The 22,697-nt window shown below is 43.3% G+C and overlaps 1 protein-coding gene across 5 annotated transcripts in view; it reads right to left on the minus strand.

The window, feature by feature from the left end:
- Positions 1 to 17,532, minus strand: part of alcama (activated leukocyte cell adhesion molecule a) — a 30,692-nt gene extending 13,160 nt beyond the window's left edge. For 3 of the 5 annotated variants that reach the window (XR_007482944.2, XR_007482942.2, XR_007482943.2), the window contains exon 1: positions 17,234 to 17,532. Coding sequence is in view for 2 of the 5 variants with exons in the window: in XM_049726910.2 (XP_049582867.1) it covers positions 17,234 to 17,300 (67 nt within the window). In the remaining 3 variants the exon portion in view is untranslated. The remainder of the gene's footprint in view (positions 1 to 17,233) is intronic. The other 2 variants (XM_049726910.2, XM_049726909.2) reach the window with 1 other exon arrangement.
- Between the last annotated feature and the right edge of the window lie 5,165 nt (positions 17,533 to 22,697).

The following is a 22,697-nucleotide window of genomic DNA, read 5'->3' on the forward strand; positions in this document are numbered from 1 at the left end:
AAAGGGTCCATTTTATGACACCCCCCCCGCCCCCCCTTCCCGCCACAAGGCCAGCCGAACTAAGTCTCACTATTCTTCGGTCTAATAAGTGAGCCACTCTCTGCCACTTCTTATCTCCGAGTTCCACGAGAAATACTGTCCAACGCATTTATTAGGTTTGTGACGAAAAAGTCTGACATGGTCTGACATGGCGAACTGATGCACAGCCAAGCGATGTCAAAAAAAAAAATAAAAAAAATATGCAAGTGATAAATTAGTCTCTCTTTCATACTTGGGGACACATTATCTTCTCCGCTGCAACTCATAATATGCACAAGGTATCCCGCTGGGTGCTCCGAACCGAAAATGAATTCATCATTCATGCGATGGTTTGGTTTTCATGGCAAAAAAAAAAAATCCGTTCAGAAATAAAAACATCAGAAAAGCAGAATGTAATGGAAATCATTTTGTATGTTTAGAAAACATTGCTTCATCTACTTACGTTTAAGAGTGGAGTCGCCATTTTCCTAATTTTTTTTTGGTTGCTTTCACTCGTTAGCATAAACTTGCAGCAGTGAACTCGCCTTGCTTCACAATAAACAGAAGTTTAGCAGACAGTGAACAATTGGCATATATTCTTTATCCTCTGTAAAGAACGAGTACCTTTTAAATGTAGATTTATATGTCCCTATTAAAAACAGCATATGCACCGTGAATTGCTTTTTAAGAGTTTAAGAAGTTTTTTGCCCATGTTTTGATTCATTTCCAGAAATGAATATTCTACTATCGCCATTACTACAGTATAGGTTGATTCAAATTTATTCTGTTTAGAAATTAAAAGGACACATTCAACAATCGGCTATGGAGGTGGGAGGAGAGGACTGTGAGAAAAGGAGGAATTATGTCAGTTCGGCATCATGGGTTCAAGGTCCGCTGAGCATAATGCCCCCCTCATCGCCTCCCCAAGCGTCACCAGGCAACGTGATTTTCTTTTCTGTTTTTGAACATTGTGCTCTCCAGCCAGCAGTGGCCTGGCAAACAAAAAAAAAAAAAAAACCCCAATCATGCCGTTTTTAATGCTGCGTGTCATTTGGGAAAAATAGGCCAAAACTTTTACGAGGAAGTGAGAAAGCTTTACAAGCTTTTCATGCTTCTCTGTGCTTCATTGTAATTGAAGGCTGAATAGAGCCAGGCTATGATGAAATGGCCGGTGTGAAATAGAGTTTTTTTTCTGGGGAGACGTTTTGATGGCTCCCGCCCCCTCGGGCAAAGAAAACAATTTTCATTTGCCGCATCATGTGTGGTCACGAGACACCCGCGGACGGTAGCAGGTGTGAATCCCGCTAATGCATCGCCTGAAATCTCACTTTGTCCGCTTCCTATAGTTGCTTTGTGTTTGCAAATGTTTCCGAGCTCCGCGGCATCCGGTTTCTTTTTATCCCCGCCAAGGATGGACGAAGCCAGGACAAAGAATTATTTTGTCCTCGGAGTGTTAGCACGCAATCATCAATGTCACGGACGGGTTTGTGCAACCACTAAAAAAAAAATTTCTAACACTTTAGTTTACAAGTATCTCAATTTGCAAACAAATACTTTAAATTCATTGCACACTTTCCCATTGACTTTGCGTTGAAGACTCTTAACATTGTTAAGACAAAAGCTAGTTATCGCCACTACAGTGTTTTTATAACGCAAGTAGCCGGCAGATAACCTTGGATAATGAGCATGATGTTCTGAGCAAGATGATTGACCCTTAAGGTGTATTTTTTTTTTGCCCAATCTCTCTTGATGCATCAAAAAGGACGAGCTCCAATTAAAATCTATGCTCATCTGGTGTAAATTTTCAAAAACATTTAAAGGGGTAGTCAAGGAAAAACAATTCTTTACAATAATATTTTCTCTGCCACCCCGTAAGTCTAAATAAAATATTGATTAAGACGGCGTTCAAGGATCCATCTCATTTTGACTGAAAACGACATCACAGTTACTCAAGGCTCCGTCATCGACCAATCACGGCTCAGCTTGCGAATGTGACCAAACTCGGAAAACAGGTGAGCCGTCGTGATTGGTTGTTACCCCTAGCAACCGTGAAGTCCTTTTCAGTCAATACCTTAAAATAATGTCAGCCTGAAACCGATACTCGCCTATCCCTAATTTATATGAGCTTTTCCATTTATTGAGTTAAAATTAACAACTAGTTTGAGAGTTTTTCTATTCGTGACCTCCTCTGGGACCGCCATCTTGTGTTGTTTACTTCTACATTGGCCATTTCCTACGTTTCCCAGGATGCCAGTGGACAATCCCCAGTGCGGCAGGTGCGATTTGCATCAGGTCCGCGTTGCCGAGCTCGGTCGAGCGGGGAAACAATAATAAGCCCGGAGGAAGAAGTGAGTCATTTTCTCCGAGCACCTCGAGAGCGCGTTGCATTATGGTCCATCATAAAAACAGACAGTTGTGCTGTGTTGGTTTATATAATGAGGGGCGAGCTGGTAAACAATCGGTGTGTGCATGTTTCTAAAAGTTTTGCCATTTTTCACTCAGCGTGATGTGTGATTGATTTTGTTCAGGGGAACTTTTTGTAAAACACGGCACCAAATAACAACCCGGGCGTCTCGTTGTTAAGTTCAACGCCGATTCTATTCATCGGCGGAACAATCAGAATGTCCGTCTCGTAGCTAACATTCAAGCTTCGGTGCCGCACGAGAGAAACATATTCGACAAAACACAAAGAACGGCGAGATTCTTTCACATTTATCCCTTCTGATTAGGAAGCAGGCTTGATATTTTTTTTCCTTTTTTTATTCATTACAGTCTCACACTGAAGGCACCCGCGGCACAATCAAAGCAGTCGATCAGGATTTAATTGAAATGGTTCCGGAAAAAAAAAAAAAAGTTTTGCTTGCAGACTTTCGCACGTTCCCACCGGCGTTTATTATATTTTTTTGTATTGTTCTGATGAGGAAGATAAAAGGCATATTACCCAAGAAAAGATGGTGATTATCACTATTTTAATGACGTGCCATAAGGTAGAGAAATTGATCTCACCAGCACCATCATTAGTCTTTGAAATCATTTCCTACCCATACAGGACCACACAAGCATCCTCTTCAAAAAAAAAAAAAAAAAATCATAAATTGTGTCCTCACATCGCTCTTAAAGACTCCAGCCGTCTGGAGTGGTTGAGCGCTGAGTGCACTTAGAAATCACGTCCATTATGTGGTGAATTATGTATTTGAGGGGGGGTCCGGGCCACGGTGGGGGTAATCCAGACTGTCATGACTCAAAACGCCCGAGCACACCTCCCATTAACGACGTGCCATTAAAGGCAACAGAAGGCCATTAACCAAGCACGGCCATTAACTCCGCCTCCTCCTTTTCCATTAAACATTCCCGATATAAGGCAAGCCGATGTTTCTGGCATTTAGTTTACATCCGCTTTTCCGGAAGCACTGACCTCAACCTTTTGTCTCAAGAGAGAGCAAATGGCCAATGTGTGTCGTGAGAAAAGCATAATAATTCACGCGTGACTCACTGCCGGGATATTACACTCTGAAAATAGACGGTGTGGATTCAGTCATACGTGAGGTTTAAAGGTGCAAATGGGATTAGCGAATAATTTGCAGCTATTAAAAAGCAACACCCGGGTCCTGCCATTCTGATTCCCACAGCAGCGTTGATAAAACTCATTATATTTGGAATGGTAACATGCGGAAATGATGTGTGACGTATTGGTGAACGCATCCCACCCCGAAAAAAAAAATGGGGGGGATTGTGACAGGTGAAGTCGAGTCAAATTGATTTCTAAGTGCAAGTAACCTTCGCGCTCAATTTCTGTCTTTATAAGCCGAAGCTACGGAAAATGGGACGTTGTCAGAGTTGGACACCTGACATCGGGGTTAAGATCTGACCTTATGGAGCGGAATGAATCTTGGCGTTTTATGTTTTACGGTGAGCCATGGTGAAAACTGAAATTCTTCACTATTAAGTCTCAGCAGTCATCTCGGACAAGGTTGTTTTTGAAGGATCCCCTGATAATGGCTGGAATTACTTTGACTGTCAATCAAAATGGCCGACTGGGTTCTTTGTAAGACGAAATCTAAAATGAGGTTTCCAAATGTGCCTCAATGGAGACAATTTTTAGGAGTCGCAAACATTCTAAGTGAGTTTTTCAGTACGAGTAAAACCTGAAAATGTCAATTTATTCGGTCTATATACAAAGACGGAGCAAGAAAACAATTTCAAGTAAGTTGAGCGGAACCGTTATAAAAACCCCCCAAAACATTTAACCCACAAATACTGTTAATATATCATTCCATCATATTTTTTCGTACATTTACAAGAGCCCTCGGAGGGTTTTATAAATACTGAACCCTTGATAAGAAAACACTTTCCCCCCCACCCATGCGCTGTAATCTCTCAGTTCATTACCTAAAAGCAGCGATCAAAAGACGCCTATTAAAAATAAGTGTCCGTTCCTCGTGGGCAGCAGGCAACAACGTTGACTTTTATAAGGTGCAGATAAAAGAAGCTGTACACAATTTATGAAATCCATCCACCTGCTGGAATCCATTCAATTTCCTCTCGCATGATCCTGCGAGCTTTATTGTTGCCTTGCTGCGTTTTGTTCATTAATTCTTGCCGCAGTTTATGAAAGCGCTCTCGGAGTCACATTTGGTTACCGGAGTTGAACAAAAAACGACTTTTCTCCGGCCGTTCTTAACTCAGGGGCGCCGATGAAAAGCCATTTCAGCATTCCGTGCAGAAGAGAAGCCTTGTTTTTTTGCCACAGGCGTGTACGAGGAGAGGCACTAGAAAACGAAAACATCATTTTCGCCGTTCCTTCCATATATTGCGGGGATTTGAGTGGATCTATGGGATTTTACTCGCCATACCGGCGGCGGAAGGGAAGGAAGGCTGTCAAAGGGAGGCGAGGCTGGACTTGTTTACAAAGTCTATCGTTTAGTCGGGGTAATTAAAACTACAGCCTGAAATCACGGGGAGACGTAATCAACTCGAGGAGGGTTTTAAATTGCGGTAAAGCCGGGATCTCTTTAAGCCGAATCACATTAAGAGGCCACCGACTGGAAATGGAGCAAGGGCTGACTCCTTGTCATGACTGTATATTGATCGTCATTCCTAATCACTTTTGTTCATCACCTAAAAAGGCTCCTCTTGTGCCGTAATGACACAAAAGCGGAAGAACGTCTTAAACAGCCGATCGATGAAATCGATTGATTTTCTAGCGTGAAATGGATTTCGTCATCAATCAGTCTGGCCCGGTTTGTCTCGGAGGAACGTTCTCATCTCGATGTGTGTGTAAATTTAGAAAGAGTACGCAAACATGTACATTTCAAAGGTTTGTAAAGTGAACTTTGGTCTATTGTGTTGACCTGTATTTGTTTGAACTCGAAATAGCAGGTTTGTCGGAAAAGTTCCAGGACTGGTTTTACATGTGTTCCCTATCAAAATAAGCGTTGAGGTCTTCCACGTCAAGAAAGTGCAAAAAAATAATAATAATAAATATTTTTGGCAAGGAACTGTCAGATGCTCAGAATTGTCCCTGAAATTATTTGACATTAAAAGTTTCCCGACATTTTTTTTTCCCCCAAAAAACCTGGCGCATTTGGTTGACTGTGCCACCTCAGCGGCCTCTCCGCTAACAATAGATTACTTTGTCATCTCATTTTCTTCAGGCTCCTTTCCTCACCGAGACGGCGACCAAATTGTGGGTAAACAAAACAAAAAGGATCACCTCTAACTGCCGCCGCCAGTAAGATGCATGACGAGCAGAGAGGAAAAAGTCAATACGCGGCAGACAAAAAGGCATCCTTGCGACCGAGAAGCAATGCGATGAATCATATTATTTTTCAACATTAGCCAAGCTGGCGGCAACAGATTAAAGTCTCCTTCCGGGAAGACTTGACGGGTCGCCTATACGTTCCATTATCGCTATGACTATATTTTGGAGGTGACCAAACTGCTGCGGAATGTAAATGAGGTCTACCAACGAGCCTGGAGTCTATCACTCCATGAGTCAACAACCATGCAGCCCCTTTTACTGCTTTTAATAGCCTCATCAGGTTCTGACTGAGGCTTGCAGTAAAATAAAAAAAAAAAAAAAAGACATTAATTGATTTACAGTGGACATTAATCTACACACCACTGCTCAAATGGCAGGTTTTGTGATATCAAAAAATTATATTAATGAAAATAAAGTAACTGAGGTTATGTTGCATAAGTGTGCACACCCGCTTATAACTGTAACTCATTCACTAAAATCCATCTTTGACTTGTATAGCCGTCAATGGCAATGAACGAGTTAAGCGGGAGTCATCACACACCTACCACCATTTTTTTTCCCAAAGTGCCTCGAGTCTGAATAACTGCTAATTAATTTCAGATGTTCTGACATGCTTTTCTTAACATTATATTAGTCACTTCTTACAGCACAGTACGCCAGCTTCAGGCTTCTGCAAGAAAGCAATGAAATAAAATTTAATTGAACTTTTTTTTTTTTTGAAGAAATAGAATAAGGACAAGCCTACTAGAACATCTGAAATTGATTTGGGGGTTCATCAGAGGTGTTTTGAATGGTGGAAGATCATATTGACAATAAAAGAGTTTTGATCTCGTGATTGTTTTTTTTTAATCGGCAAAGCCTGGTATTTGAGCAGGGGTGTGTCGACTTTTCATATCCACCCCATGTGTGCTTGCTCCATTAACGGCTGATTTTCACGCACTGCGTCGATTGCGCTTCACGCCTTGTTAGTCTATAAACGGCACAAACTATTAAGCGGCATTAGCATTCGCTCAGCAGATGGCTTTGCCTTGCCGATTGTCGCACCGCCGATACTTTCACATCAGGCCGAGTTGATGCGTTGCATGTTGCAATATACTCATAAGGCAACGGCGGACCTCCTGACCCCCTCTCGCTGAGGACCTGAGTGGGCTGTGCTTGCCATGCCAATAAGCTCGGCCGTCTGCTTGATATTAAGAGGGCATGACGCTTTCAAGTGCATTCCGATTCAAGCTCTCGAGATTCTCGATGTAGAAAATGCACACGTATGATTACGTACATGCTTTCAGAATATAATTTGTCGGTTTTCCACATCTTCCAGTGGAGCGAAGGCGAACCTCTTTGATCAAACCACTAATCTTATTTCCTTTGACTAGTTAAATAAAAAGGGGATTAAAATATTTTATTTAATCAGCGTAAAAGATGGCTGCTCGGAGTGCAACTAAAATCAATGGAATTTTGTGTCTATTTTCAAGAGTCCATAGTCCACTGCACCGGTAACCAAGGATGGTAGTTTTGTTAACTCATTCACAACTAGACAGTTGTTTTCAAACATTTGGACTGATCATTCAAGATAAAGTATAAATACACACCAAACGAAAGAGTAAAAAAAGACTGTTTCGAGATTTCTTTGTTTTTTAGTAATCAGCGGAAAATATAGTTTGGTTTTGCCAAAAACAACAGTTTCTGACTAGTAAGCGGAGAAAACAAGCCGAACAATGACTGATGCGAATATTTTTAGTTTTCTTAACACCTCAAACTATAAAATAACCAAAATGAGATTAGGCAAAATATTTTATGTACAGGTAAACAACTAAGAAACGATATATACTGCTGTATTCGTTACATCCGTGCTTTATTTTTTCTTGAACTTTTGTGACAGTTAATATTTATTACCCTTCCTCCCTAAAGTTAAACATTGTTAAGAACAGGTTATTTTTTCCTACGGATGGACCAGTTAACTCACATTTATATGAAGTTTACAAAAGTCTTTCTTAAAATAGTGCCTGCGTCGTCTTAAGAATTTAAACTCCGGGGTTAAGTGAACTCTTGCAAATGTAATTGATCTCAATGGGAGCCTTTTTTGTTGTTGTTGCAGCAAACACAGGAACTTATAAATATGTTTCCTTTAGTGAGCTTCTATCCAATTAAACAGAACATTTGTCTTTTGAACATACACGGTCAATAATAGTGTTCTTTTCTTTTCTTCCAAAGATGCGTAGTAGATCAAAATGTCACAATAGAACTAATCTTGGTCTGCTTCTTTTGTTTGGGCAGGAAGGGATAACAATTCTCCGCTTGATGCAATTCAACATATGTCGCTGGCGTCATGGGTCCAAAGGTCCTTTAAGGCATAATAATTTCATTAGTGGTGGCCATTACATTTTCTTCTTCCATCAGGACATGAAGGGAAGCCCATACATCAAGATAAGTGCTTTAAACCATCAGCCTCACATGGCTGCTACTTTTTTCTTTTTTTTTTTTCTGTGCTACAATTGGAAGACTTTTGTGTGCAGCATGAGCCGGGCAGATCAAGCTGCTGATGAGCTTCACAGACGGTGGGGGAAACATCTCTTTGCAAAGAAAAAAAAACAACCTGTCTATCAATTCAAAAAAATGTGCCACCCCCGCCTTTCCTCCCATATCCAATATATGGCCTGAAGAGAAGAAAAACAAATCTCTTGCACATATTATTCCCTTCAAGCAAACTGAGGCTACATTGTCTCAGGAGGTCTCGGGAGGAATCTTCTACTGCAAGGTCAGACGAACACAGACGCCTTCAGGCAAATGCTCCAGAAGAAGAAAAAAAAACTTTTGTTAGGGAAAAAAAAAAGGTATACCTTTTCTGTTTCCACACCAAAATAGGAATGTCAGAGAAATCACGCATGATCCCCGAAGGATTAGCATCAAAGACAATATGTGTTCAAATAAAAAAAAAGAAATAAAATAAAAATAGCATAAATGTGAAAATCGAACACATTCAAGCAAAGAAACGATACAATAATTCGTTTTGATCCATGGCGTTTCCAATGTCACCATGTCAAAGTAGCTTCTACAACCACAACTGCTAGCTAGCGTAGCATCCGGCGGTGTGACAAGAGCCATGGATGAATTACGCCCAAAATGTTCTTGCCCCGTTCTCATAATCTTCAACATAATGACACAAGGTGGGGAAATTGGAGCAAGCAAAAGCAAGAGATCGAAAATGAATATAATCATTCAAGTGTTACACGGGAGAAAATGGCCCAAGATGAAATTTAACAAAATGATCTCATTATCGGAAATCCGCCGGGAGCCGTTACTGTCTTAAACGTTCGTGTAACAAATAACGGAGGCTCTTTTCCTTTCGCTTGACTTCCTCGTATAGAGCGATACGGCTAACGTTAGCAGACTGCTTGACGTTTTCCTCTGACGGACTGTCGCTCAAATCAAAGTGTCTTTTAGTGAAAATGACAGCGAACATAATGGGTTCAATTTACGCGCGGCAAAAGTTAATTTAACAAAGACCTCATTCTCTAAAGTATCCAGGCACGCAAAGTAATATCGCGAACGGTGATTTGTTTGCACCGTGGGGATAAATCAGCATAAAAAGTCTGCATTAAAACGGCAGCGGAGGGGACGCCATGTGATACTTAACAATTCACTCCGGGGGAAACGCGAGGCCGTTTGACCTCTTCAGACATCCCATTAGTAAATTAAGAATCACTCCCAATTACCAGACAAGCATCTCTTCACCTTCCCCGGGAGGTCTGCCAGCGGCGCTACGGAATGCTCAACAGCGTCTTATCATAAAAAAAACATCTTAAGCGCCAGACAAAGACTCGCTTGTGGGAGTAATTGCCGCGTAAACACTTGCCACTTATTTAAATTAAAACTCAAATTTAGGGAACACTGGCGAGAAGCTTTTATACCGACTTGTTGTCTTTGGTTTTAACGGAGAAAGTCAACCTGCTAATTTTCACCCTTTTGTGCTACTCCAGAGTTGTGAAGGAGGTGGACAGGAAACGAGTGACTTGAGGACTAATTGGTTCAACACCTGATACTGACATCGTTTAATTATCGGAATCGAAAATAACGTTGTTGTTTTTTTGTCACAGTTTATTTTACACGATGTTTGGTTGCGAATTCCTGCTGTGTGTAAACACAATCATCTCCCAGAAATAATGAAGTTAGCAAGAAGACTCATAAATCACAACAACGGAGAACTTTGGATCGCAGGAAACGTTTTTCCACATGGATTTTTTTTTCTTTTTCCACCCAGTATAATAACTTCATTGTTTTAAATTCAGATGTGTTCCAATGTCAACCGTCCCTCCCCGGATGTATCATGTCCATCGAGCCTGATAGTGCAGAAATGAAGGTCAACTACGTTGTTCAGAAAGTTTCCCCATCTCCAGAGATTATGGAAGGAGAAATGGAGAGATTTACAAATGGCGTGAGCGCGGGTAGCGTGATGACCCTGGAACACAGCCTTGCTTTTTCTATCCTTTGTCTCCACCAAGTGAATGCTTTCAATTCCAGGCCCTGATATATGTGAGCAAGGCTCCCGTGAATGAGGGCCGCTGTCTGCTACGAGTTGGCGGCAAGCAGTGTGTTGTTGAAGATGGCTTCGGGCTGTCCATGTGGCGGACTTTGGAGCTGAACAAAGACGCGGCCTTCAAAACGGCAGGAATGTGAGGTCAGCAACCGACACGGGGGCTGTTCTGTTGGGCGCCGAAGGAAAAAGTCATGAAAAAGAAAAGCCATCCTTCCTCAGTAGTAACTTCGACTCAAGAGTCCAGGTCTAGGATATTTTTTTTTCCCCATCGGAATAAAGGACACATCATGGCCAAGAGATTAAAATCAACCACCAGGGGGAACCCCGGTTCAAGACCCTCCCACCCGTCCTCACAACTGCCATGTCCTTGAGCAAGACGCTGAGATCCTGAACTGCCAGTTAACAGGCCAGAAACTGACCTCTGAACTCTATTAGTCATCGACACCCATGTCACTCACCAGGCCAGCTCCAACCTTTGAATCCACACACAATCAAAGTCACAGTTATTATAATGTGGACGTTGAGGATGGCGCCCCTAGTGGATGACAACAGTACGTTTTATCGTTGCTAAATGCAAAAATCAACCCCCTCACAGATCTGAACAGGATAAGCAATGTTGAGAATGGATGGACCGAAGAAAAATTCGCACCAGATGTGGCAAAGTGAACACAGCCTTTGAACCCGAACAGAGCTTGCTTGAAAAAAAAACAATGGATCCATGTTCCATTTATGGGCCAGGGGCTTTGAATAAAAGCTTCACCTTCAGCACAAAAGCCGTGTTGACCCGAGTGACTTCTCCCAAACCCGGACAAAGCCCAAATAAAAGTCTGATACAATAGTATTAGCGTTGGACTTCAATGACTTTATGGGTTTGCGTCGCATGCATCGGAGATTGAGCGCCGACCTCTTTTTACGAGTCAATAATAGCCCCCCCGGTGTCTCGGCCCCTTGCTTTGCCTTTCCAAATGTATAAGATAGCATTTTAATAACAAAAGAACATTCATTAAGTGTCATTTCAAAAACAAAAGCTCAGGTCCCCGCAGTCATTCTCCAAGGTAGCTGCGTTGTCACCGCAGCTAATGGAGCCCTCTTCAGGAATTCATTAAAGCGCCGCAATGACTCTAATGGAGAATTTGAACAAAGATTCCGTTCCAAGATGGGTGTGGCCACCGGCTTTTCAATTTGGAGGGATGATTTCCTTCTTTCTGGAAAACACACGCGCGTGGGTTGCACACGGAGTGCAGAAACAGGGAGCGGCGGCTCCCTCCAAGGCAGGGAGGAGTGTTCCTCCATATTAATGACAAAGACAGGAACAGGAGCAAGAAGTCGCCATCATGCACTCATTTGCTTGAAAAGAGACGACTTCACAATACAGTCGGCGGGAGTCCGGTGAAAGCTAAGGGAGGGTGGGGGGCCTCAATGACAAAAGACGAGGGAACCTCACTTTTTTTTTTGTGTCTGCCCAATTTCTTGGTCTTCACCAAAAACCAGTTCCTTCTACTTTTGTGCATGTCAATGGGGCAGTTCCTGCATTTAGAAAGTAGCGCCGCGGCAGGGTAGCGTGAACCCGCTGCCATTTTTTCTGAAACAATGCAACTCTGGTCCTTCTCTCTTCAGATAACAAATAAACCTTTTTTTTTTTTTCCTGCCAAAATAAAAGAAATAGCAATAGAGCGGTAATCTTAAACTACTGGATGCAGCTCAAAGTGAGTTTAAGCTTTTGGATTCAAAACAGACGAATATTATTGCAATTTGAGACTTTAATTTAATCCTCCTTATATCTATTGCAGTGAATAACCTCCATATTTTTTAAATATTGTTTTAAAAGCCAATGATAAACATTCAATGTACATTTCCATGGAATATAGAGCCCAGAACATTCCGGACAAACAGAAAGTTTATACTGTACCGTGACACAGATGCCATTCATTAGCTTGCTTGCTTGTAGCACTTTTGGCTTATGCTAGCATTATGCTAGCAGAGGGAAAATAGTGTTTAAGTGTTTGGTTAAATATACAGTATAATGTGTTTTATTCTCTTAATTACGCGTTTGGTGAACAAACCAGTTTGGTGTGTATTTGACAAGTTGGTATTGTGTGTCAAAGTATTTTTTTACAGGTTCAAGTTGTGGGTAGATATCAAATAACCTGCCTGAAAAGGTGTGGGAAACTTTTTCAGTTAGTGAAGCATTTGTTCCCCAACATGAATTCCCAACCTAAATGGAAACCAAAAAAAAAAAAAAAAGCTTGCGGCTTTAAACAGGTGTCAACGTAAAAGAGCCTATCTTCACCTGACTGGCAAATTAAAGCAAGATTGGACGCCTGAAGAGGCCATTTCAACGGGGATTAAAATGGGGGGTAAGAGAATGTGTCCCGTAGAAATACGCTATAAACGGGTCGATGCAATCACCAAAAGTGTAATCAAGATTTACTTGCTGCTGCTTTACTGACAATCTCGAGTGTAAAACTGTCAAGGGTGAACAAAAGAGCCCCCCGTTTTCACATTGAATTATTCCCCGGGAACCATTTTGTTTTTTCATTCACTCAAGGCAACGTCAGTCATACATCTCCTGGTTTTGACATAGTGGAAGTGAAGCCGTTTTCTCATTTGCCTCCATGGCACCTGTGACCGGCAGCGACTCAAACCGGCTCGGCGGAGTCGTAATCGAATCATCGACAATGACGGTGGAAAGCCGAGAGTCGCGTATCACGTGGTGAGTGAGCGACAAATGCACGCACAACGGGAAACATAAAGAGACACGTGCGGGGGGGGGGGGGGGGGGGGGGGGGGCGCGTCCATGGTGACTAAAACAAACACTCGCGCACAAGACGCACACGACCACCTGTTCGGCCGGGTAGGGAAAAACAAAACGAAAAAAAAACCAGCGGGCGTTGAACCTTTCCGTGCTCCCTCAAGGTTACTGTTTTCATTCGAGCGGGCTCTTAAATGTTAAAGTGATTTGCACATAGCGCGACGACTCGCCATTACGACTCAAAATTGAGTGGCGCCGCACGGCGCGGACGCACTTCGCTGTCTGCAACAAATGACTGTCATTACGAGACAATTAAGAAAGGGAGGCTGTCAGAGACGGACTGTATTTGGGGAAATTATCAACATAATAGAAGATGAGCAAACACAGAAAGACAGGAAGGGCTGGAAGCATCGATTAGCTTGGGTGGATTGTGAGCGAGTGATGCATGGAACAATGGAGCGTGCTACGCTAGTACATGGTGTTCTAAAGAAAACAAAGTGATGTCACGTACGGGGAGAGTCGAACAGCAGCCACGAAGACCGATCAAAGCCATTCTGATCCTGAAGCAAGAGTTCGGAACAGCATGTGCCACGAGAGAGATTTGAAGTATCGTGGCTGGTATCGGTAGCAATCGTGAACACTCGATAGCGATATCTGTACTAATTCCATATTTCATTCATTGATTTGGATATTTTCAAAATACATGTGTATTTTCAAGGGCTGTACTACAATGATTACAAGCACCTCACACACACACAGGCGCTGGAAGGAAGTCCCGCCACTCCATTTGATTTACAGCCGGACCTCGCCCGTTTGAATTTGCCGCTCTTATCGTTGGGCGGGGCGTGCATGGTGCCTCAAGCCCGCGACAACAGATGACTATCTGACTCTGCCGAAAAAGTTAAAGCAACATGATAAACAGTATGTACACTAATAAACTGCCACTCCGAAACAGACATTTCTTCAACTAATGACAATCAAGCAATGGCAACAAAATCCAACCTCTTTACGGGAATCCGAATTATTTCCTCCGTACAGCCTCACAATAAGTTTCAAGGCCACACAATGCGTCAAACCCACAGCGTGAATGCAACAATCCCTCGAGCGACTTTCATTGTTGCATCTCAGCGGCTTTGTGTTCTCCCACGGCAGACAATGGCGTTGCCGGGGCGCGCACTCGTCTTGCATTCCGTCCAGCAGGAATCCATCAGAAACTCAGCCGTCACGCGCTCGTTGACACTCGAAATAAGCTGCTTTACACTTCCAAGTCCGCTGCGACGGACAACTATGGCACATTCCGAACAAATTAGGATGACGTAAAAATATCAGTTAACCAGTCGTACTCACTATAGCTAACAATGCTAACCGCTAAGTAGCTACTACGCCAATACTTCTAACATCTTTCTACTGTCTCAAAATTACATTGAAATTTATATTTGCCGCCATTTTGTTTATTTAAAAAGTGCAAGCAGCTCCTTGATTCATTCTACTCACTTTTTAACTTGAAACAAAGAACCTTTGTGGTTGTTTTTCCAGATACAAAATTGATAAATCTACAAAATACATATATATACTTTTCAAAATAGCAGTTTTTTGCACTTGAATGATAGTTGGGGATGTTTAAATAGTAGAAGAAGAATGCTATGGTTGCACCAATACTGTTTTTGACACTAATTCACCATTAAATTACATATCTCATTTATTTCAACGCATGTATCAGTTTGACATCGCTTAAAAAAAACATTTCCTGAAAATAAATAATCTAAATTCGAATACTCCACAGAAACCATGTGGGAATTTTCTCATTACAGGACTAATAAAGGTGCGTGTGTATTCCAAAGGTCAATCAATTTACGCTGGAAAACATCAATTGAGTTTCCGAGATTTCTTAAGGGATGTTTCGGGTAAATCTGAACAAATATCCAGTAAGGGAACGTGTTTGACTTTTATGCTTCACCTGTATATCGTCACCGAGCCAATTATTTCCTGGCTGAGCAGACGGCCGATACCATCAGCCTGTTTATTTTAGCACAGATGACAAGGAAGTAAAGTACAGATGCAGCATTTTTTTTTTTTTTTTGTCAAAGACCAGGCAGACTTGTCAGGACCGCATCTGAATTTTCCACAAAGGGATAGTTTTCATGTCTTTTAAGGGGAGGGGGGGATGGATTTGAGGAGAGGGGCCCATCTGCTTTCTTGTGGAGAGAAGGCGAGATGGGACACGCACACACAGCCGCACACAACTTGTCAACCGTGCCATGAAGCCTTCAATTAAAAGGAGCCTCCGACATCCTGCCGCGCAAGTCTGGACGGGACCCGGCGCGGGATAAAAGAGGGGATCCATCTCAGGTGAAATCGGGTGGGTGTGTGAGAGCCCCCCCCCACCGCCCCCACTAAGTCCATTAGTGGTGGAAGAGCCCCACTTGCTTGACAAGTAATACCAGCTGTGACACCGAGCGCAGGATGGCTGTGCGTTCTGCGGTAAGGGAGGGGAAGGGCGTTTTTTTTTTTCGGGGTTGGGTTGGGGGTAGGGTGGAGATGAGGGAGTGAACAAAAAACCTTTTCCAGACTCTTCCTGGAGAGATTTAGGGCTGAGTTTGTCTTTTTATGTGGGTCGTAAGCACAAAGATTTGAGAGCAGGGGTGGGCAACATATGGCCCGTGTGCTTCATAACATCCAGCCCTGCATTGGAAAAAGAAATTCAACCACGCTTAACCTACAGATGCTCGTAATCACGAACAGTTGTTGATTCATTACTTTTAATATCAATTTTGCGCAGCCCCGAGGACTTCGCAAAATTGAAATGGCTGCGGCGCTCATCTGTTACTTCGCGATAAACATCGCTTGTTGAGTTTATGTTTATCGATGAGCTCATCCAGACTCCATTATTTAAATGAGGACTCACAGTTCTACCCCGTGATCGTTCAAAAAGAACCTCGAGCCGGACTCAGGCGGGTGACCATCTGTTGTGCGCACGCGTTTACACCATCACTCCCTAAACACACACACAGAGCAGCAGGCGGGGCCGTAAAAGTCTGACCTCGACCCGGTGCACTTCTCCACCATGTGAAGATGCGAAGCACGGCACGGCGGTGCAAAAAATACTTTGTTTCCTCACAAATAAATGGAGTGATAGGTGTTACTCGGGGGTCAATTTCCAGCAGAAACAGCTGTGGCGTGACTGAGGTCAGAACTACGAGTCCAGTCCCTTGAGCCTTCTGCATTCTTTGCTAATAAATAGGCAGGCAGTACTGTGGAAAAAAACAGTTCCGCTACCTGTTGGCCTCCAGGCGAGGAACTGAGTTAGAAAGAAACACATTAAACTGATGCTGCAGAACCAGTCCCAGCATCCATAACCACATGCCGCATTCCCAGCCCATTAGAACCTGCACCACAGGAGCCGTCTGACCTTTTAGCAAAACCATCAGACAGAACCACTGATCGTAATCCCAGTAATCCAGGAAGCTCAATCCAGCTGCATAAAACACGAGTGCAAAGCACATGAAACTGAAGAGATGAAATAAATAGACTAAACTCATGCTCAGTCGGAGCTCACAAAAAGGGAACTAGCGTCACATGATGATGGGCTTTAACAGTCATGCGGTATGTATGCAAGTCATCCAGGGGTAATACACACTTGTGGGGGAAAAAAAATAAGCACATATTGATTATGAAAGTCACTGAAGGAGTTATTTAGCCTGTCATGCCACACGGTGATGGTGTGAATGTGAGTCTATAGCCCAAGGGCCATATGGTGCTCACCGAATTAAACTAGAGTCCAATATTTGACGCCTGAATTGGCCTTGATGCGTTCACGGACCAACAAATTCGGAAACCAGATAAATCACACAATGAAAACGGGGGGGGGGGGGGGTAAATCAACGGTTATACTCAAGAGGTTTATAAGTTTGAAAAAGCAAATACACACTACGTTTAAAACGATATATTTTTTTTTGAATTGGGGGTAAAATGAAAATTTGAGCGCCCCCCTTCCAAAATGCTAAAACGGGTTGCTAGTTAACTTTTCGTCGGCACCTGCGCGCGCGTGGCATGCGCCACGTTATCCCCCCCCCTGAGACGACCGGGAGCACACGGAAGTCGGTACAATCATCCCATAACCACTCGGGAACGCCATTTAATGTCTTAAAATATTAAAAATAAGTCTTACCTTGGCGGAGAACGGTTGCGAAGAGAAAGACGAGGGAGCCCAGGGAGCCGACGGACAACAAGTGCATGGTGGCGAGTCTAACGCGGAGTGGTGGTGGGGGTCCTCGAGCGGCAAGAAAAGAAAGACGGTGGGTTCCTACGGCGAGTTGTTATTGATAAAAATGTCTTTTAGTGATCCTGGAAAGCGTTGAAAACAGTTGAGGTGAGTTTTTTTCGGGCGGGGGACACCAACTCGAGAGCTGGAGCCAGTTGTGCTGGAACAGGTAACACAGTAGGGCGCAGCGAGAGAGGAATGAGCGGCAGGAGAAGGAGGGGGGAGTGTTCAGGGGGGGAAGAAGGGCGGGGGGGAGTTTTGTTTAAACCACGCCCCCATCCCCCCCTCCCCTACACACACCCTGGCAGCCATAGATTCTCGCCCCCCATTCAAACAAGTGCTCTCGACCACCCTCTGACGACCCCCCCATCATGCTCCCCTCCTACTCGTCCTCTCAACCTCTTTACACTTATCTCGAACATTTCCCTCTTTCTCTTTATCAACATCTGTGAGTGGCGCGAATGCAAAACCGCCACAATATAAAATTCAAGGAGGACCAGTGCCATTCAAACGGATAAATTGAACAACCCCCCCCCCCCCCCCCCCCCCCCCCCCCACCACTCACTACCAACATCGCCACTTGTCATTTCGAAGTAAAAACATCTTTATAAGTGAGTCAGCGAGGTGCTGAAAAGTGTTGTTTGTTCATTTTGCCAACAAAAGTAACGTCCGACGCAAGCAACGAAAAGAACTAAAGCCTAGGCATGCTGGTTGCTAAGTGACCAATTAGATTGTAGCCTGGTGTCTTTTACGAAGGCGGCCATTTTGGGGGAATTTTTTGTTTTGTTTTTTTTGCCTGTTTGATTTTTGACTGAGCATAGTAGCGACTCATTTTATGTCATTTGTTATTTTTAATCATCTTTGTCGGATTTTTACTTGACGTACAGGCACTTTGCGTACAGCTATGCTCATTTTGTCGGGGACCCTTCTCTTATTGCCTGACAAAATTCAGATTAAAAATACCCAACAATAAACTTCTGAGGGTTTCTCCAAGTGAACAATTCAAAATTACCATGACGTTTCAAACCGCCTCGCTTGACCTAAAAACGCGACATAAATAGCGCAGATGGAAATTCGTGAGAAGAGCATCGTGGGCGTTACTTTGATTCAGTTTTTTTCTTAACTTATTTTTAACCTCGATGAGGTTCTACAAGATGAGACTTGTTACATTAATGGAAAGTTTGATCATGCTTATGTATTGTGTATCGCGCATTGTGTGTAATGTTATGGCTGGTGTATTTTCAGATTTATGTCATCGGGGCTTTCTTTTGTTTCCGCGGATGAGCCGTTGTGTGTGTTTATGTGTTGTGTGTGTGTGCACCTGGTGCGCACAGACGCACACAAAGATGCGAACAAGCTGGTATCGCACAGCCGCTTTGTGCCTACAGGCAGCTGACAGAAGGTTGACGGTAATTAGGCTGTATAGGATGTGAGTTCAACGTTAATCATAATGAAGACATTTCCATATTAATAATTCACAGCTAATTAATAATTGAGCTCGCTGGTCATATCTTCTGACTTTTTCTTCCGGAGAGTACATTTGCATGTGGCACCGAAATAATTGTTATCCACAGAAGGACTCCTCTGGTAATAGTTGGAACTAACGACAGCTTCCGAGGCTTCCTCTATAAATTTTAACCGCCCGCCAAATTCAATCGATTTCAGCTCGTAAAATCTCGACTCGGATGTATAGTGCCTTAAACGTTGCATTTTTCTTTTGATTTTCAAAATTTGCGAGGCAAAGTTATTAAGGACTGCTTAGTTCTATTTGGATTGTTTATATTTATTATTTCAAGGAAAAAACAACAAAAAAATGGAGGATTTTGCAAACACAATTGATCTCCGTGGGAAAATTAATTTCGAGTTCAATCAGCATCAAAGAAAGGCTTGTTTGACTTTCCAAGTTCCGTAAATCAAAATGTTTTATGACCTTTGCACCGACTCGGAAGCTTCATATTGATGTGATTTCCATTTTGTGGTTTCCGGCCACTTTTCTCAAGTCAGACAACAACCGATGACGCTTTGCTGTGACTTTCACATTGACTGTTCCATTTGAGAAGTTGCTAAAATGTCACTTAAGGACGCTGCAGATGGAATGATTTACTCTGCGACTGTACGATCATGCTTGTCTGGTCACACTTGCCTATGTGTGAGAGTGTGTGTGTGTGTTCCTCACCCTGGCTGTGAAATTCATCTAGGTCCGTGATGGTTTGTGCAAATGGAGTAAGGGCACCGGCTGTGAAAAGCTAATGCAATTTGATTAGAAGTTAACTGCAAAGCAATATTTTTCCTGCCTGGCTGCACTGTGAAGGGGGCATAAGGGAGAAAAAAAAAAAAAAAAAAAGAAGAACTATTTGGTTCTTTTCAGTGCGGGTGAAAGCAAATGACTGATGAACAGCCCTGAAGCCTTGTGTTCAATTACCAAACATCTCGCTCATAATTGGGAATCCAGGAGAAAGGGCCAAATATGAAAACAAAACGTCTTCACCGGTGAATCAACCAGACTGTTATGTTAAAACGTTCCATTCCAGAAGCAGCTGCAGGTTGGTTTTGTATTCACAGGAGAGTGTTTTTTTTTTTTTTTTTTCTTCCTCTCCCCTGGCTGCTGGAAGAGATTACATACGGAATAATGAATTACAATACGTCATGTCATGTAGCAGAAAGTGCCGGTGCCCATGCTGTCCATCACTTGATGAAAGAGTGAGTGCTTTTATTTTGACGGGATCTTGTGACATTGCCGCGACGAGCACACGAACGCGCCGTTGCTATGGACGAGGAGAGACGGCGAATGACAGCACATATTTTTTTTTGACATTCAAGTGCCGTACCTTCACAGAGCAACCACCCCCGCAATCCCCCCCCCCCCCCATAAACAGACACACGCAGGTTCAGGTTACGCATGTAATTTACATACACTATGTGTTCTCCAGGTTGAGAAATAACAACATTGTTCGAACGCTTTCGCAAACCGTGGCTGGCAGCTGAAACGACCCAGTTCCAACCACAACTCGGAAATCTATCTATCTATCTATCTATCTATCTATCTATCTATCTATCTATCTATCTATCTATCTATCTATCTATCTATCTATCTATCTATCTATCTATCTATCTATCTATCTATCTATCTATCTACCAACCTCTCTCTCTCTCTCTCTCTCTCTCTCTCCATCCATCCATCCATCCATCCATCCATCCATCCATCCATCCATCCACCCATGTGATCACTGCCCCCCCTTCCACACACACACACACACTCCCACTCCCAACCACTTGGGGGCATCTGTCCCCTCTGCCCTCTCTTTTACTTGATTAGTCCCCCCCACCACGAATCCCTTTTTGAACAGGTTTTGCTAAACTGTCAAGCGGCAAAGAGAGTGACTCTGACATTTGGAGAGTTCCTAAGGGGGGGGGGGGATCCACTTAATGGCCACTCCTGCTCTCTGGCCAGCAGCCCCGACCGGGTCGATAATTGCTTCATTAGTTAATCCGATTGAGTGCGAGCGCGGGCTGCTGTCGATGCTGACTTACCTCCCCTTCTGCAAAGACTATGTCTTTTATTGATTTCATTGTTCTCTCACAGAGGCCAACTTTTCCCCCCTCTCAACTAATCCTCACATTTGCACCAAGAGAAGCGAAATGGATTTCTTTGTTTGAGACCCCCTTTTCTGCATCCACGGTGTTCTTATTACCAAGACGATCAATATGAACCCCTTCTTATTAAAACTAGCGCAATGGAATGCCCGTACACTTACCGGCCGTAATACTAAGTGCCCCCGGACCGTCTAACGAGAGTGAGCGAATTCCGACTTTTCAATTTAATGCATGGTTTTTGATTGACACCGACAAACAGGTGTGCAATTACATGTGTCTTCTTTCGCGGTTCGACCAACTCAACGCTTCTCATTTTCCCTCCGAGGAGAAGTGAATTGTAACCGCAGCTAACGACCATCTCATCCATGGACGACCGTACATTCCGACTTGGGTAGTCGGGTAATGTCGTTGCCATGTGACCTGAGATGGCCCCGGTACCTAAATTCATGCTAGCGCTAACAAGCACATCGGAACTCACTTGCAAGGGATAAAGCCCAGTCTGGAGTCTTCCTTTTTTTTTTTTTTAATGCATTTCCCGCACACTATTGAGTATCATTTTACCTTGCGGATCTTTAACGACAATTCCAGTCGACTCTGACATCTGATCGTCCTGCAATGTTGAGTACAGCTCAGTCTTGGCGCCGTCTAGTTTCAAAAAATGCTTCATTCGGGTACACAGTCAGGTACTGACAAAAAGTTCTGAAAAACGTCATTGTATAATACAGTTTTTTTTCCCCACAAAGAATCTTTGACTCCTTTTTAAGCGCGTGAAAACAGTTTCAAGCAAGAGGTCCGGCGTTTAATCTTCGGAAAGCACAACCTTATCAGCCTCCAGCAAATGGGCCGGCATGCTGTTGCTCTGAGGCATCTGCCAATGATTCCCTTGTCTACTTTATATCTCCATTGTCTGCATTTCACCGGCCTCGCTACCGTACGTCCCCCGTCTTATCAGCTCGCCGCATTCCCTTCGCGCGCTCCCAGCTGTGTCGTTTTACACCGTTAGTCGTTTTTGTAATAACTACTTTCACTTTCTTCTGGGATCGTTGGCTCGGTCCCGCTCGGACTCAGACGGCGCTTTGTTGAATCTTACCGGTCCCCGTCGGTGTTCATAAGCCCGCCGGCCTCCTCCTAAATCACCAAGTTTGAGCTATTAAAGCTGAGGCTCTTTACACGATAGATTTATTGTGAAATGCGACCAGCAAAAAAGAAAGACCCAATAAAACAAAACAATTTGAAATAACACAAGGGATATATCGGGGGGGGGAAAATCACCTATAAAGGTCTCATGGGTTTAGTGTTGACCCCACAAGAGATTATTTCTAAACCTCTAATAGAAACAAATTAAGTCAAAATCAAATTAAGTGCAAATCACCGCTGTAGGAAAATAACGTGGCCGCAAAGATGGCGCTTAAAGATCGGCCCTCACAGAATTGAATGGTTTTATGCCCACGGACATATTGTCAAAGAGGACCGTGAAACGAACTATAAAGGGAGATCTCGGCATACCTTAAAGACCTATCTCGTTTTATTTCAATCTCCGTCATCGGTCCGCATTATACCGTGATAACTACCGGCATTACATTACGCACAGGCAGTCAACGTGAGCGTGCAACTGTTACACGCCCGTGGTTTATTGTCAAAGTGTCTTCGTCCCCCCCTGGGTGGGTTTTATAATCCTTGCATTGAGGGCGCGTGTCGGCATAAATTTGCCGTGACAAATTCCCTGCGAATTCATTGTGCACGGCGACGGAAAGTGCTTCTGTGAAATCTACAAGCT

The sequence above is a fragment of the Syngnathus scovelli genome, chromosome 7, assembly GCF_024217435.2.
Source record: "Syngnathus scovelli strain Florida chromosome 7, RoL_Ssco_1.2, whole genome shotgun sequence".
NCBI lineage: Eukaryota > Metazoa > Chordata > Actinopteri > Syngnathiformes > Syngnathidae > Syngnathus > Syngnathus scovelli.